The 16,422-nt window shown below is 42.8% G+C and overlaps 1 protein-coding gene across 5 annotated transcripts in view; it reads right to left on the reverse strand.

The window, feature by feature from the left end:
* The window catches only part of Ccdc198 (coiled-coil domain containing 198), a 32,398-nt gene that overhangs the window by 11,610 nt on the left and 4,366 nt on the right, over nt 1-16,422 (reverse strand). For all 5 annotated transcript variants that reach the window (XM_019210202.2, XM_010641429.3, XM_010641431.2 and 2 more), the window contains exons 3-5: nt 2,821-2,907; nt 1,454-1,552; nt 133-292 (exon numbers count right to left, since the gene is read on the reverse strand). In XM_019210202.2, coding sequence (XP_019065747.1) covers nt 133-292; nt 1,454-1,552; nt 2,821-2,907 — 346 coding nt within the window. The remainder of the gene's footprint in view (nt 1-132; nt 293-1,453; nt 1,553-2,820; nt 2,908-16,422) is intronic.

The following is a 16,422-nucleotide window of genomic DNA, read 5'->3' on the forward strand; positions in this document are numbered from 1 at the left end:
GAAGCGCACACCAGCACGAAACTGAGGCCGTTCCTCTCCTCACTGTCTTCTTCACCCTCACCCTGGGGGTTTGTTTGCGGAAGTTTCTAAAATGCTTGAGATGTTTTACTTACAAAAGGTAACGTGACTCACCTGGACCTCTCTTCATGATTCCGTCAGGCAGCATGGTTACCACGTCATCATCGTCCTTCCTCGGGAAACTTTGAAGTGTTTTTTGGGATTGATGGTCTCTCTGTGTTTGCTTATTAATTTTTGCTTCCCTGTGAAGACTTTTCTTCAATTCCATTTGGCCCTGAAAACGATCAGCTTTAAGTGGTTAATGTTCTCCCCAAGCTCTTTTCACCAGGATAGAGCAGCAGATCAGCCACTTTAGAAAGTGTAATTTGTCTATAGACATCTCTAGCCCCCTAACTGCGAGTTTTCTTCTTCCTGTTAGAAGATAAGGAGGGGGGCTCTTTATTCACAGGATTATTAGGAGAAAGGTGAGTACACACACAGTCTCAAAAAGCTATAGCACAACTGGGACTCGGACCATTGTGGAAAGATTTCTCTGCAGGCCGAATTCTACACTGGAACTGTAGAAGACACTTAACTGTGAGCTTATTTTGTGCAGATAGGAATTCAGGATGTGGCAGTGACAGGACACCACTGGTAGAGGAGTTTGTTACCCGAGGTCTGCTGCAGTTGGGTGCGCTCCACAAAATCCACGCACTGGACATTTCATCCCCAGATTCACGTGGATGGCATTTGGAGGTGCGGCCTTTAAGAGATGTTCAGACCATGATGGCTTCACCTTTGTGGTGATCAAGCTCAGTATGTGGGAGAGGGTAAATCCTCATGGGAGGAGGACAAGTGTACTCGGTGGCTTGGGTTCCTCCTACTCCCATTCTGTCACTCTCTGGCCAGGTAATCTCCTCTACCAGGCTAACACACAGCAAAAAGGCCCTCGCCAGATGCCAGCTCCCTGACCTCAGACTTGGGAGCCTCGACAAGGGTGGAAAATAGATTTTTCTTGGTTGTTCTTTTTTAGCAGCAGAAAAAGGACCAAGACTAGATCTTTCTTGTAAGATAACCCTGTGGCATGAATTATAGAGAAAAAGAATAAAGACCAACTCTTCCTCCTACACACTTCCCTCTCACTAAGCCAGGACACATTATCTACCCCATTTTCCTGCTGGAGCCAGGGTGTCAGAGGAGTAACCTGTTTTTAAAGAGAAGACTTGAAGCCTAGAAGCATTCTCGAAATGACTACAAACAGGAAAGACTCAAGAAGGCTATTAGCGGAAGGGACCTCCCTGGTTCTTCCCAGCGACAGTAGTTGAAGCTTCAGCTCCAGTGACTACATTCGAAATGCCGAGGAAAGATTGGACATGCAGGCTGGTCTATCTTACGTGTCAGTGCAATGATTATGTGGTGTCAATTTGGTGAATGTAACAGTCTTCTCATTATTTACCTCTTGTCTTTTACGGCTCATTTCCAGCATTTGCATCTTATGTAAATACTGTCTTTTCCCAGAATTATCCATTGGAGTTTGCATTTTCTTTTCCAGTTCCTGATATGAAAGATGACATAGTCATTAGTATGATTTGTTAACTGACTCTGCAGCCCACAACCTTGAATCCTTCTTGGAGCAGAGTGCAATCTTAATCCATCATGATCCACCGTGATCACTTATGATGATAAAGGCGGATGACTGTGTGGTCCCCAGGGTCCTTTGTGTCACTATCGGTGCCTCAAGTGGCACTTTGCTACTTGGGGCTGCTGTAGATTTCTGCAGACCTCGAATGCAAAGGTTCTGCCAGTTTTATTATGACAATATATCATTTCCCCTGCCAGCAGATGCATATTACTGCCTCCCCAGAAATGTGTTCCGGTTTGATGAGTGCCTCCTTTCTCTCCTCACCTCTTGCACCATTGCCTGGTTGTCTGGCTGTGAGGTGAGAGAGAGGACAGCCACTGAGTGCTTATGTGGAGCTTATTTCTGTGCACTGCATTCTCTGAGCCCTTAGGAGGATTGTAGCTGCAGAGGGTTTGACAATGGTTATTTGTGACCCTGGTTATTAGAGTAAGCAGAGGTGACTATGCTGTCCCTTTTTGCCTGCTGTTGCAGGAAAAGGTTGGAATGAGTTAAGAGATGCTCTTTTTTTTTTTTTTTTTTGGTACCGGGGATTGAACTCAGGACATTGCACCTGTGAGGCAGGCAGTAGAATGACAGCTAAATCCCCAGCCCAAGAGATGCTCTTGTACTGTCCTGGGACAGTGCTGTGTGAGCCGCTATGACCCTCAGGAAGGGGTCATCACTGCAGGTGCAGTCAGCACACAGACATGGCCTGGAGCATCTGACAGTACCTGGACAGCTATTAGCAAGGCAGCCAGCTTATGGCAGAGCGAAGCTGGCTCCAAGACGAATCAGGAGTGGAGAATGTGGGAGGTTCTGCTTCCTCACAGCTTCTGTTGTGTGTGTGTGTGTGTGTGTGTGTGTGTGTGTGTGTGGTCAGGGACAACCTGTAGATAAGGTTTCTCCTGCAAACTGAGAACAAAAAGATTTAAACTGGTGAAAGACAAGGATTTCCCACAGATCTGACAACTAGAATCCCCTATTAGCATGCTGACCCCTCCTTCCCATTTCCACGGCCCCATCTTCACCACAAAGCGGAGCGTGCTCATCAGAGAGGAAAGGAGAACTTCCAGCTTCAGGGGGGAACCGGTGAGAATGGTAGCTTTGAAGGTTCTCACTGCGAGGTCCTGAGCTGGCTGTGAACTCTTCAGGGCTCTGCCTCCAACCCCTGCAGCCGCCCTCAGCGAGCCACCCCTCCTCACCTTTGCTCTGGGCCTCATCCTGGCTTCCTGCTGGCTTGGGAAACCTTCAGATGTCCTTCCTTGCGGCAGGTCAGCGGGCTGAAGCTTCTGGAAGTCCAATATTTAGAGTATTCAGTGCTCCTCATGCCACAGGAGGACGAGACACAAAAGCCAGACCTTAAATGGTCTCAGCACTTTGCCGAGGTGGCACTTACTCTGTGAGTACAAGGGGAAGGCAGGCCCAACAGGGTCACAGGCACAGCTGTTCAAAAGGCTTTTGACCTTGCTGAGCTCTGTATGGTTCCACGGTGGTGACTCATGAGTAGAAATACCAGTCAAAGGGAGAAGAGACTACGAATCCCTTTCCGTCTGCACTGAGGAACTGTGCTCCAAGTTATCAAATAGCTAGTTCTTAGAATATTACAGCCAGCCGACAGAGGCCCCAGGAATTCACTTTATTCTACTAACCCTTTAAGCACCCAGCTGAGCTATTCCAGTCAGTAGGGAAGAAGCCCATTTTTAAGTTCTCCAGAGGCGCTCACTCAGGCCCCCGGCAAATCACTGATGATTCTAAGACACACTTGAGGTGAAAGTTCAAGGTGCTAGCAAATGTCATCTCTAGCATGGCCTTGGCTTTGTGGGAAACTTCGTGCAGGAGTTTCAAGAGTCACTGAGACTGGGCAGCAATTCATGTTCATGGGCGGCCTCTGCCCTTTCACCTAGGCTCACTTCCAGCTCCACAGACCGAGCACCGAGAAACGACTGAGCAGACTCAGAGGGGAAGCCTCGACTCTCCACACAGACCTGCAGTTTACTGGTCACCCTGTAAGTGCTTACTAAAGGACTGCTGTGTGACAGACTTGGGACACGGTGGTCAACAAGAATGGAACTGGTAGGCAATAGATACTTTTGCTTGTGTGATCACCTGACCGACATTAACAATGATCAGTGCTTTGAAGAATACATCTATATAGAAGGATTATGACAGTATATAACCGGAGGACACAACCTTGAAGATGAACAAGAGATGTTATGGGTAGAGTTATGTCCATTCTTCCCATTCATAGGTTGAAGTCTTAACCCCCAGTACCTCAGAAATAAGGTCATTAAAAATGAGGTCATACTAAAGTAGCAGGCCTGTAAGTCCACTGTAAAGGCTTTCTCATAACATGGTGAAACCTAACAGAAGTACGCATACAGGTACAGGAAGACACCCAGTGGAGACAAAGGCAGAGCTGAGGTGATGCTTCTGTAAGCCAAGAATGTCACAGTTCCTGAGAGATGGAACAGATTCTCTCTCACAGCATCAGAAGGAACCAGCTCTACAGATACCTTGATCTCACACCTCCAATCTCCAGCACCGAATTAAAGTGAATTTGTTTGTTTAGGCTAACCATTTTGTGGGACTTTATTACAGCAGCCTTAGAGAACTAACTGGAAGGAAAAGTCTAAGGGGCAGTTAAGAAAGTTTCCTAAGGATTTTTTTTTAGCAGAAATTGGAAGATTGGAAACTGTTATGGTTTGTATCTAGATGTTCCCCCATGCACTCTTAGGTGCGACTTTTTGGAGGTAGCTGGATCTAGGGTATATGATAACTGGGATTAAAGGTATGTGAGAACTAATTGGTTTAGCATAGTTCTGGGTGTGGAAGATGGAAGCCCCACCCTGGGTGTGGGTGGCACCGTCAACAGGCTTGTGGTTTAGATGGAGTATAGAGGGACAGAAAGAAGGTAGCCTTTGCTGCTTGCTGCTTCCTGTCTTCTCCTGGCCATACCATGGACCATTTCTCCTCTGCCAAAAAAACCCTGCCTTGGAGCAAGCTGACTGTGGACTGAAGCCTCTACAAACTGAGCTATAACAAACCTTTCCTCCTTTAACTTTGGGTGCTGGGTATTTTATCTCAGCAACGAGAAAAGTAAGACAGGAGTTCTTAGGGGACTCTACGAGGCAGAGTTAACAACAAGTGCAATGACTCTGAGATGGAGGAGTGTGGTCTATTGGAAGAACTGAAAGAGGTCAGCTGGCTAAGCTTTTTCAAGGAAAGAGCAGCTCAAAACAAGGTTGGGTGGGGCAAGGTGTGCAGGGCTCACAGCCATTCCAAAGATGGTTGGTCTCCTTAAGAACAGCAGGAAGCCACTGATATGTATTAGGCAAAGTAATCACACGATTACGTATGCTTTTAACAATGATCACGCTAGTGCAGCGTGGAAACAAGATTAGAGAAGAGCAGCTACTTAAGTGGGGAGAAAAGTTAGTAGGACAGAGATGACAGAGGAAAAACATACAGGCACCATGGCTACTTAAACTTGGGAAAAGAAGATGAGCTGTGGTTGGAGAGCCAGGGTGAAGTTTCCAAACAACACCCCAATAAAAAGGGTGTACAGTGCTCCTGATGGAGACAGGGAGCCCTAGAAGAGGGGTAGAGAAGAAAGGTGCATCTGGGCTTGGACATCTGTGAGACGTGCTATGGTAGATGCTGACCAGGTAATTTCTTATACAGGCACGGGGCACAGAGGAGAGGTCTGTGCTGGGGATGCATAACTGGGAATGGTCCCTGGGTAGAGCGTGACAGCAACCAAAGTCATGGGCATGGTCAGGAGCGTGAAGAGCTGAGGGCTGCGGACTTGAAGAGTTCCAAGGCTGAGCTGGCTGATGGGGATGCGCTGACAAGGAGACTAAGAAGTGACCACTCGAGGGGCAGGAATGCCCAGAGGACATCAAGATGGAACCTACAGGGTGATCGCCTCAGCTGCCTTAGTCCAACATTAAAGGCAAATGATAATTTGCTTAAAATTGTTTCTCATTACAGAATGGTTTGTGGCATTGTAAAGTAGATTTGGAAGACAGGCAGGAAGAACAGGACCATGGAAGAGAGAGGCTAAGTATCTAGGACTTGGAGCGGGGAGCATGACCTGCCTGGGTCTCCTGCTGCCTTTCTGTAGATCCACCTGGTCCGTGGGCCTAGGCCTGACCTGTCTGGGGATCCACCAGCACCCCTTCTGTTGGAGCAGCCCAAATGTGACCTGGCAAGGAAGAAAAGAAGGTCAAAGAGTGTGGAGACAGGGGAGACCTCAAAGGAGAGGCACTCCCCTCTGTGTGTCAGGAAGTTTGCATTTATGGTAGGAACCGGATGGAACTCTGGCCTATGCTCACCTCTGATGAGGAAGTGGCCTTTAAACCTAACTTAGCAAAGATGCAATGAGAAGTGACCAATACTAGCCAGAAAAGTTCATTGTCCTTGCTGTCAATTTCCAGGACATGAAGATGCAAAGCAAATGGGACTCAGGAGGCAGCAACTGACTGAGGCAATGCTACAAGGAAAGGAGAAGAGGAGGAAATAGAAGGAAGGCCAAGGCAGATGGGGCCCCAGGCGTACCTGGAGGAGCAATCGGCAATGGCTGCAGGCGGTTTCTCGAGGAAGGGGGGATGGGGAAGTACCTTTGCTGTCCCTGGGCACTGGGGCTATTCAGGATTGGGTCTTTCTGATTAGGCCTATATGACTTTGAGGCCACTGGTGCACACCACACCCAGGTATAAGCCTCAGGTGAGCCCCGTGTGTGATTAGGAGAATCGCTATTCCAATTCCACAGAAGTCAGTGACAGGTCCAAGTTTCCTAGCTAGAAGGTGGCATCTCCGAAATTCAAAGGCAAGTGTGTCCAATTCCACTCCCGTGCTGCCTCCTTCATTATTTGTTCCCTCACATGGGTTTGCCATCAGGATCTTCTGGAATTGAAAAAAGAAATTTCTGGGAGATTGACATCCAACAGTTGTGGGAAGAGTTTTCGGAATCCTCCCAGGCATTCTGGCGGTCCCCTTCCAGGTTGGGCCCACTGACCTCCACATAGCCTTGACTGGACATGAGATCTACATCAAAATAGACCACGGAGGCTCTGTTGGTCGATCAAGTTAGAAGAATTTAGTCTATAAAGCTGAATTTTCTCATTTACAATCATCTATGTATAAATTATTATGGTCAGGTTTTTGCTTTAAGTATATAAAAATAGGAGTAATTCACAAACCCCTTTCTTCTACCCCCAATCTTTTTATTTAAATTCACAGTTCTGATAAGAGTTACGTGGTAGGTAGGGATCTTCAAGAACTCTCTTCAGGCAATTACTTTCAGAATCACATTATTCCTGCACATGGCCACCAGATGGCAGCAACTGACATTGCAAATAGGTTTTGTAACAACTTGGCCGGAGCATTGCAGGACAAATTGTTAGGAAAATCGGTTTCATCAGTCAAATAACTTTGCCTTGGAATTGTGGGATCATGTGCATATTCCTTTGTCTGCCCGGGAACTAAGATGCCTCAGTCCATCACCTTCAGAGAGAACAGAATGCAAGGAATAACTAGCAGATCGATAAAATGACAGGTTTCATGTATAACCATAAGAAATGTATTATTTGTCTAAAAACTTACATGACCCGTCTTTGGCTTTTCAGATAAAGTGAATGATAAGCAGAACCAGTAGGAATGTCTTCCAGGGGCTCACGGGATCCAGGTCCAGTCACCCCAGACCGTAGTCACTGAAATTGGTGACAGACGCTGACCTGAGCTAACGGCTTCTGTGAGTGGGGCAAGAAGATGAAGATGGGCTCAAAGAAAGTGTTGAATCAGCGTCCAGTGTGTGCTCTTAGGGTTCTGGGCAGCGAGAGAGGAGAGTCCAGGATAGCTTTAAGCCGAGAAATCGTGAGGTCAAGGAAGAATTTCTGATCTAGGCATTGCAGCGAGTTCACATTTCAGAGACATTCTTCACTGCAAACAGATAGCAATGAAAAAATAAAGCATAAAATTAAAAAAGAAATGTGGCTTGGCTTCAATACAGAATGAATGTTTCTCTAGATCACAAAACATAGAAAAGCAAATATTTGAGGAAAGACGCTCGTTATCACAGTGAGTTATCTCTGTTGGTTAAGAGGGACATAAAAATGTTCCATAGAAGATGGGTCTCCTTGAGCCGGGCGCACTGTTGGAAATCAGGGGCCGTTCTCAAGCCCTGCACCCAATATGAAAGAGGGGCAGGGCTGGGACTACAGTCAGTGGCCGATCAACACTTAGCATGCTTGGGCCTGGCTTCAGCCCTGGCACTGGAAAAAAGAGCAGGAATAGCACATGTAAAGTGAAAGGTTCATTTTATAAGCATTATCAAAAGTTGAACATGAAGAAGATCATACTTCATAACACTAAATTAAAATACTAGTAAATCCAGAAGTTTAGCTACATTAGTAATTTCCTGGAAACGTAAACTAGCATGAAGAATAAGATACCCAAATTAAGAACCATAAAAGAAATTAAGTTAGTAAGAAAATTTCTCATTCCCCTTAAAAGTCCAGGTGGCCAGAAAGGGTTGAAAGGCCTATTTTAACAAACTTCAGAGGAGCAGATGTTAGAATCTGTGTTATAATAAATGTTTCAGAGAATAAAAAAGAAGGAAAGGTGATCAATTTTATTAAAATATATACACAATCCCTGAGAAAATTCAATTCATCAATCTGTTTATATTCGTCTCTCCATGGGCTGGGGATTTAGCTCAGTGGTTCTGCTGCCTGCCTCGCAAGTACAAGGACCCGAGTTCAATCCCCAGTACCAAAATAATAAAAAAAGAAACAACAACAAAAAGCAAAATATATATGTATCTCCTGATCAAACAGGACTTATGCCAGAAACAACATACATCATCTACAATATACACCAACTCATTAAAGAAACAATCTATATGATTCTTTTAAGAGATGGGGAATATCAATAAAATGTAACACCCAGCCCTGAGAAAAACTCAGCATCGAAGAACAAAGGCAGTGCCCACAATCTAAGGCAGTGATGTTGCAGCAGGACTTCCGTTTGTTTTTCCAGATCCACCTGCACGCTTCTTTCTGTGCCCCATCCTCTGCCTGTGAGCCCTGAGCAGGCAGGAGGACAGGGAGGCTCCCGGCTCAGCCTGTGCCAGCTCACATGGGGCTCTGGCAGTGGCTTTTGTGGTTTCCTGAATTCAAAGCCGTGTACATAGATCCTTGTAAATACAGATTCCTGAACTGTAATTTGAATGTGCCATGTATTTCCTTGGGGGACTTTGACTGGTACCAGTACCTGTCCAAATTCTATCATAAATATTGTATGGGTTGAGTATCTCATATCTGAAATACTTGGGGCCAGAAGTGTGTAAGACTTTGGATACTTTTTTTTAAATTTTGAAAGATCTGCATATACATAATGAGGTGTCTTGGGATTGGGCTCAAATCTGAATACAAAATTTGTCTGTTTTATGTACTTCTGTGCACATTGCCTGAAGGTAATTTTACACAATATTTTAGCCCACCTCAATTTTGGCTGTCATCTGTCACAAGAGGTCAGACATGCACTTTTCCTCTTGTGGTGTGATGTTGGTGTTTAAAAAGTTTCAGGTTTTGGAGCATTGTTGGATTTCAGACTTTTAAGTTAGGGATGTTCTACCTCAGAACTGGTCCCATTAATGCCACAATAAGACAAAGATGCCCATTATTCAATATTTCAAGGAAAGTTTTAGCAAAAAAAAAAATCACAAAAACAGGTACAAAGAATAAGAATTAGGAATAAAGAGACAAAATTATTCTCATTTATAAATAATACTATCTATAGGAAAGTCTGGAGGAATCTGTTGACAATTAGAATCGCCAAGGCATGTAAACAAAGTTATGGAATGCAAAATCTAATATATAAAAATCAGAAACTTTATATCACCACTAATAATCATTTAAAAGTTCAGTGGGGAAAACACCTCATTCACTGTAGGGAAGAGAATCCCTGTAAGGTGTTTGTGGGTCTGTTTGATACGTCAACTTCGCCAGGTCACAGTCTCCTGATGTTGTGTGTAGGCAGCTAAAATAACTGTTAACAGAAGTTATTTTCTAGATGGGATTAAAACCCACAGTCAGTTACATTTAAATAAACTCTAATGTGTTAAATAGAAATTGGTGTGCTTGGAAAAAGATAAGACAAAGAAGGGTCAAGGAAACCAGGAGGGCCGGGATGAGAAGAACACTCACTTAGAGAGGCCTTATATGGATGGTGAAATTCAAACCTATCTTTGGAGATGAGGGATTATCCAAACAGATCACCTGGGGATGCACTGTGCTTCGGGGGGGACCTTCCCACTTAGGCTGGCTCTGAGATGTTAGATGAGGACGAGATCAGGCCAGATGGGGCCCAGCGACATTTGATTCAGGGTTCTCCGGCAAGGAACTCAGATCTTCTCAGCTCCAAGTTAAGGAGCCGAAGTTCATGACCCGATCTGTACTTGAGAAGTAGATGTTCAGGAAGTGGCGAGTGCCAAACTGCGACTCAAATTATTTAGGATGCAATTAGGTTTGGTTTAATAATTAAAAATACTTTTAGAATTTTCTTTGGCAGAGATCAGGCTATTAATTAGCATGTCATGGGAACCCAGCATTTATTATTCTCTCAAAACCCATTTGTGGGGGATGATGTGCTGAGCTTCATTTGTGAGGATAATTATAGTTGATATCTTTGGGAGTATCTGCCAAGTTCCTGGTGATTTCCTATTCTGTGGGAGCTGACTCCAGATCTGCAGGGTGACTCCTCCACCCACATTTCCATGCACGAGCATGTTTTCTGGATCATTGGATCAGAGCTGGACTCATGAACCAAGCGGGGCCAATAAGATCTTGGAACCTGGAGCTAGAGCCAAGCTGGTCAGGGCCCATCTGTTCATTTGGCTGGGAGTATGGCAGGCACTGAATACTGGAGCACCTTCCTTCATAAAGCAAAACTGCAGAATATAAAAGACCAAATAAGTCTAGCACAATCATAGTGTGTGTGTGGGGGGGTCTCAGCACCCCATCTTGACAGAGAGATCAACTAAACAAAACCAATAAATTTCAGAGCTGAACCACACCCTTGAACATATGTACTTAACAGGCATAAACAGAATGTTCCACCCTGGTACAACAGGGTGTGTGTTCTTTCATGCAGCACATGGTACTTTCTCTAACATAGATCACATGCTGGTCCACCAAGCCTGCTTAAGCAAATACAAAAGAATTGAAATCACTCTGTGTGTGCTACCAGACCACTGTACAATGAAAATAGAAATCAGGGGCCGGGGATTTAGCTCAGTGGTTCCACTGCCTGCTTTACAAGCAAAAGGACCAGAGCTCAATCCCCGGTACCAAAAAAAAAAAAAAAAAAAGAAATCAACCACAGAAGAAATAAAGAAATACCTGGAAAATTAGTAACATATTCTTAAATAGCTGATGGGTCACAAAAGAAATCAAGGAAGAAACTTTAAAATTTTCTGACATTAATGACAAAGTCTATGCAACTCACTAGAACCTCTGGGCCACTTTGAATGCAGTCCTAAGAGGGAAGCTCCCTGCAATCAGTGCTTTCATTAGAAAAACAATGCAAGCTCAAATAAATAACCTCATCAGGAACATCAAGAGACTTGGGAAACAACAGTAATGCAGGCCCAAACCAAAATTGAGGGAAATCATAACGATTAGAGTAGAAATCAAGAAAATTTAGACTAAAAAATTACAAAGAATTAATGAAGATCTAGTCCTTTGAAAGAATAAAACAAAATGCCAACTCCACCAAACAAATGTAGACACACTTTAGGAAAAGAAAAATAGTATGATTTTTTTCAACAGATGGTGTTACCTTTGTGTGCAAAACCCTATAGGGTATCATGTATTACAGAAAACCTACTACACCATTGGCCCTTAGAGAAGACATTGAAAATGCACATGTAGCATTCTGAAGGATTAAGGTTACCCAAGCAGAAGTTTGTATACTAATAAATGTCTGGAAGCTAAGGGCCACCACTCTGAGCACCTCTTGCAATTGTAGAGACCAATGGTATTAATCTTATAATGTCTCAATAGATTTAGTATTAAAATGCTTATACAAGTTTTTCTTTTCCTGAAGTGTATACAGATTTTTTGGCAGACTCTGTAGATAAACCCTTAGCCAAACTTACCAAGAGAAAGAGAAAAAAGATTCCCATCAATGCAATTAGAAAAGAAAAAAGGCAAAATCACAACAGACAACATCAAAATCCTATAGCTAGTGACCACTGTGAAAAACTGTATTCAAAAAAATTGGAACATCTTGAAGAAATATATTCCTGGACACATGCAAATTACCGAAGCTAACTGAAGAAGACAAAAAATGCTGAACTACCCAATGACATGCCATGGAACTGGGATAACATGAAAAGCCTACCCGCTAAAAGGCCAGGATCTGATGGATTCACTGCTGAATTCTACAACCTTTAAGGATATTATATCACCTATATCTTCAAGCTCTTCAAAGAAATTGAAAAGAACAGAGTGCTTCCAAACTCATTCCTGGTAGCGAGCATCGCTCTGATCCCCACACCAGGTAAAGACTCAACTGAAAAGAAAACTGAAAACCACAGGCCAATCTATTTAATATTGATGCAAAAATCCTCCACAAGATATAAGTGAGTAGAATCCATCAAATCATCTAAAAGATCATACACCATGATGAAATAGTTTGTATTCTAGAGAGGCAAAGCTGTCTCAACATAAATCAATAAATCAATCAATAAAATACACCACATAAACTGAAGTAAGGACAAAAACCACACAGTCTTATCAATAGATGCAGAAAAGGTTTTTGACAAGATCCAACACTCCTTGATGATAAGTACCCTGAACAAAATAGGTATAGAAGGACTATAACTGAATTTGATAAAAGCTATTTATAACAAACCACTGGCTAATATCATGTTAAATGGGGAAAAAACAGAAAGTGTTCCCTCTAAAATCAGGAACAAGACAAAGGTACCCACTATCATGACGTTTATTCAACACAGTACTTGAAACATTAGCAAGAACAGTCAGGCAAGGGACAGAAATAAAAGGGATACATATAGGAAAGAACTCAAATTGTCATTATTTGCAAATGACTTGATACCCTACATAGAAGACCCAGAGAATTTCACCAAAAAACTCTTAGAATCAATAACCAGCTCAGCAATGTAGCAGGTTACAAAATTAACACACAAAAACCAATAGCATTTGTATATACCAATAATGAAGTCATTGAGAAAGAAATTATGAAAACAGTGCCATTTATGGTAGCATCAAGACAAATTAAGTACCAGGAATTAACCTAACCAAGGAAGTGAAAGACCTCTACAGAGAAAACTATAGTATTCTGAAAAAGGAGATTGAAGAGGACATCAGAAAAGGTAAAGATGTCCCTTGCCCCTGGATAGGCAGAACCAATATAATCAAAATGGCCATACTCCCAATCCTGTTATTCAAATTTAAAGAAATCCCAATTAAAACCCTGATGGCGTATTTTACAGAACTAGAAAAAATAATCCTAAAATTCATATGGAACCAGAAGAGACCTAGAATAGCAAAGCAGTCTTGGGAAAGGAGCAGAACAGGAGGCATCACATCAGACTTCAAGCTATACTGCAAAGCAACAGTAATAAAACAGTATGGTACTGGCACAAAAACAGGCTTGTGGATCAATGAAACAGAATAGAGGATGCAGAAACATCATTACACACATTCAGCTGTTCGATCTCTGATGAAGGTGTCAAAAGCATATAATGGTGGAAAGATGGACAACAAATAGTGCTGGTAAAGTGGGTATCAGCAGAAGACTGAAGCAGGACCCGTATCTCTCACCATGAATTAAACTACAATAAAAACTGGATCAAAGATCTCAACATTACAACAGAAACATGGACCCTACTAGAAGACAAAATATGTTAAACACTTGAAGTCATAGGTGTAGGAAAGGATTTTTAAACAATCCCCAATTGTACAAGAAATAATAACAATAATCAACAAATGGGATTACATCAAATTAAAAAGGTTTCTGCACTGCAAGTGAATCAATTAGTAGAGTGAAGAGACAACCAACAGAAAGGGAAAATTTTTGCCAGTTATTTCTCAGACAGAAGACTAATACCTAGAATGTACAAAAAACTCAAAAAAATTAGACTACCTAGATAGAAATCCCAATCAAGACATGGACAAATGAAATGAACAGGCTCTTCTCATCAAAAGTACAAATGGTCAACAAACATACGAAAAAACATTCAGTGTTTCTGCCATTAGAGAAATGCAAATTAAAACAATGCTGAGATTTCATTTTACACCAGAAAGAATGGCAATTATTAAGAAGTCAAAGCATAATAGGAAGTCAAAGAATTAAAAAAAAGGAGCCCTCCTACATTGTCGGTGGGAATACAAACTAGTACAGCCAGTATGGAAATCAGCACAGAGATTTGTCAAAGAACTGAAATTAGAAACTCCGCATGACCCAGCTGATCTAGGTATCATCTCCAAAGAGCTAAAGAGGTCGTACTACAGTGATGCATGCACACCCATGCATGCATGTGTAAATCAATGTTTATAGCAGAACGATTCAAAATGGCTAAATCCTGGAAGCAGCCTGAATACCCTTCAACGAGTGGGCAAAGAAAACGTGGTATCTGTACATAATGTAATACTACTCAGCTGTAAAGAAGATACATTTGAGGCATTTATAGGAGAATGGATGCATCTGAACAATATAATGTTGAGTGAAACAATGCAGTCGTACAAGCTTAAATACTTAGTGGTGTTTCTCATGTGGATAAGGCAAAGTACAATAGTAAAGGGTGACGAGAAGGAAACAAGAGCTCAGTAACCCCTTGCATATGGGGAAGGCGTACAGGAGACCAAGGACGAAGGCAGAGGGGAGGGGAAGGGAAAGTAAGTAGAATTCAGATGTGCCATGTACAGGAGCCTAATAACCTCAACGAATGTAAACACTGCACGCCATAGACATGAATAAGAATAATGATATCAAGGAGAATGAAGCGGGGACCTTTCGTTTAGAGGCAAAGGGAGGGGCGTGGAGAGGAAGGGGAAGGAGACTGAAAAAGGAAAGCTCTATTACGTCCTTGTACCCACTTCCCAAGGTAAATGTAAACACTACGTGCAGGAAACACGAACGGATAAAAGCAAAGAAAAAAGGTGCAAGGTCAACATGGCTGTATATCATCCCGTGGACTGGGGAGCAGAGAAAGCTGGTTTTCGGGGAGATTAAAGCAAATGCCCAGGTGAGAGCTTCGGGGAGGCCTTAGCAAGTTCCACCTTTCAGGTTCCAATGCACACTTCTTCCCCGAGTCCTGGTGCTTCCTGGCTGTTGAGTTCAATGAAAAATTCCCAGAGTCATGTAATGAGTGAATGGGTTGCTTTGGCTCATGCACTGGCCTTGCGATATGGGGGTGATATGGGTCTGCAGTAGCAGGAATGCACTGGGGTGTCTCTCCCCCCACAAGGCCGAGAGTGTCTGTGTCCTTCATTCATCAGCTCCCTCACTCATTCTCAAATTTTTGTGCAGTGAATATTTTTTCCTCATTGAGTTTATTGGTACATTTTAGGGATACAGTACAGTCGCCTTCATCATTGGGCTCTTGTACCTTTACATGACAGGTCTTGGATCTCATTTTTTCCACATTCCCCTGCCTTCCCTCCACCCCTTTGTGTAGTGTATATTGTTAGTGGCTGAAGATGAAATAAAACATAATCTTTGCGCTCAAATAATTTGGTTGTCTTGATTCTTCATTTTTAAGGTAGTTGGATGCGGGTGGGGGTCAGGGTTAGACTCTAAAATGTCAAAATTCTCTATTTGAGTTTGGTGGGCTTTTGGGGACTCAAAACCTAATGCTAGCTTATTTAGGGTTGATAGGTACTAAAGTACTTTGCAAACTAGAGTACTACCCACATACTCTTCACAAGTTGTACGTAGTCCTTCTGTTTGAGTTGGTCAGCTGAGAGCCTTGGCAGAGACGTGTATTAAATATACTCCTTAGGAAGCACTTGGTTTGAGAATAAAAGAAGTCTTAAAGCTCTTAAAGCTGTTTACTTTAGCCAGAGATATGCTCAACATATTTTAAGTTAGATATAATTTTTTATATTTATATTTTATTCTTTGAACTAAACAATAGTTTTGAAGCTTCTAATATTTTAGGAAAAGATGCTCTTTTGAAACCGAAGGACAAAAATCACTTCAAATAATAACTTTGGGTTTTTTGAGAAGACAAGTAAACAAAAACTAGCTGAAACAAAAATAATCCTCAACAAATGAGTTCCAGTGCCCCTGGGATTGGCCCGGGCATTTGGATGAATGTGCGTTCAGGGGACTTGGCTGAAATTCCCACTCTCAAACGATACTGGTAGATCCTGCTTGCGAGAGACCCCCAAACCATCCTTTCAGTGGATTGATTTCCAGGGACCCACTATGATATTTTCCTTTTTACGGTGACACTTAGAATTTATAGTTCTCTAAAGGGAACCCATTCAATGTTCATTGAGGTGAATACACTGAAAGCTCTTTCTTTCTTGCCCTGGAATCCAATGTTCCTAATTTCAACAGCAGGTTAACACCTAGGATGATAAAATATTAGAGGCAGAAGATGTGTAGAGGTCACTTATGCCAGACTTGGAGCCAGACATGGTGGCACACTCCTCTAATCCCAGCAATTGCAAGGCTGCGGCAGGAGGGTTGCCATGAGTTCAACGCCAGCCCGGGCTATCCAGCCTGAATTACATAGCCACCCTGTCTGAAAAAAAAAAAAAAAAAAAAAA

This window comes from Fukomys damarensis, unplaced genomic scaffold (genome assembly GCF_012274545.1).
Source record: "Fukomys damarensis isolate Sample0158 unplaced genomic scaffold, DMR_v1.0_HiC HiC_scaffold_21, whole genome shotgun sequence".
NCBI classification, from domain to species: Eukaryota; Metazoa; Chordata; class Mammalia; order Rodentia; family Bathyergidae; genus Fukomys; species Fukomys damarensis.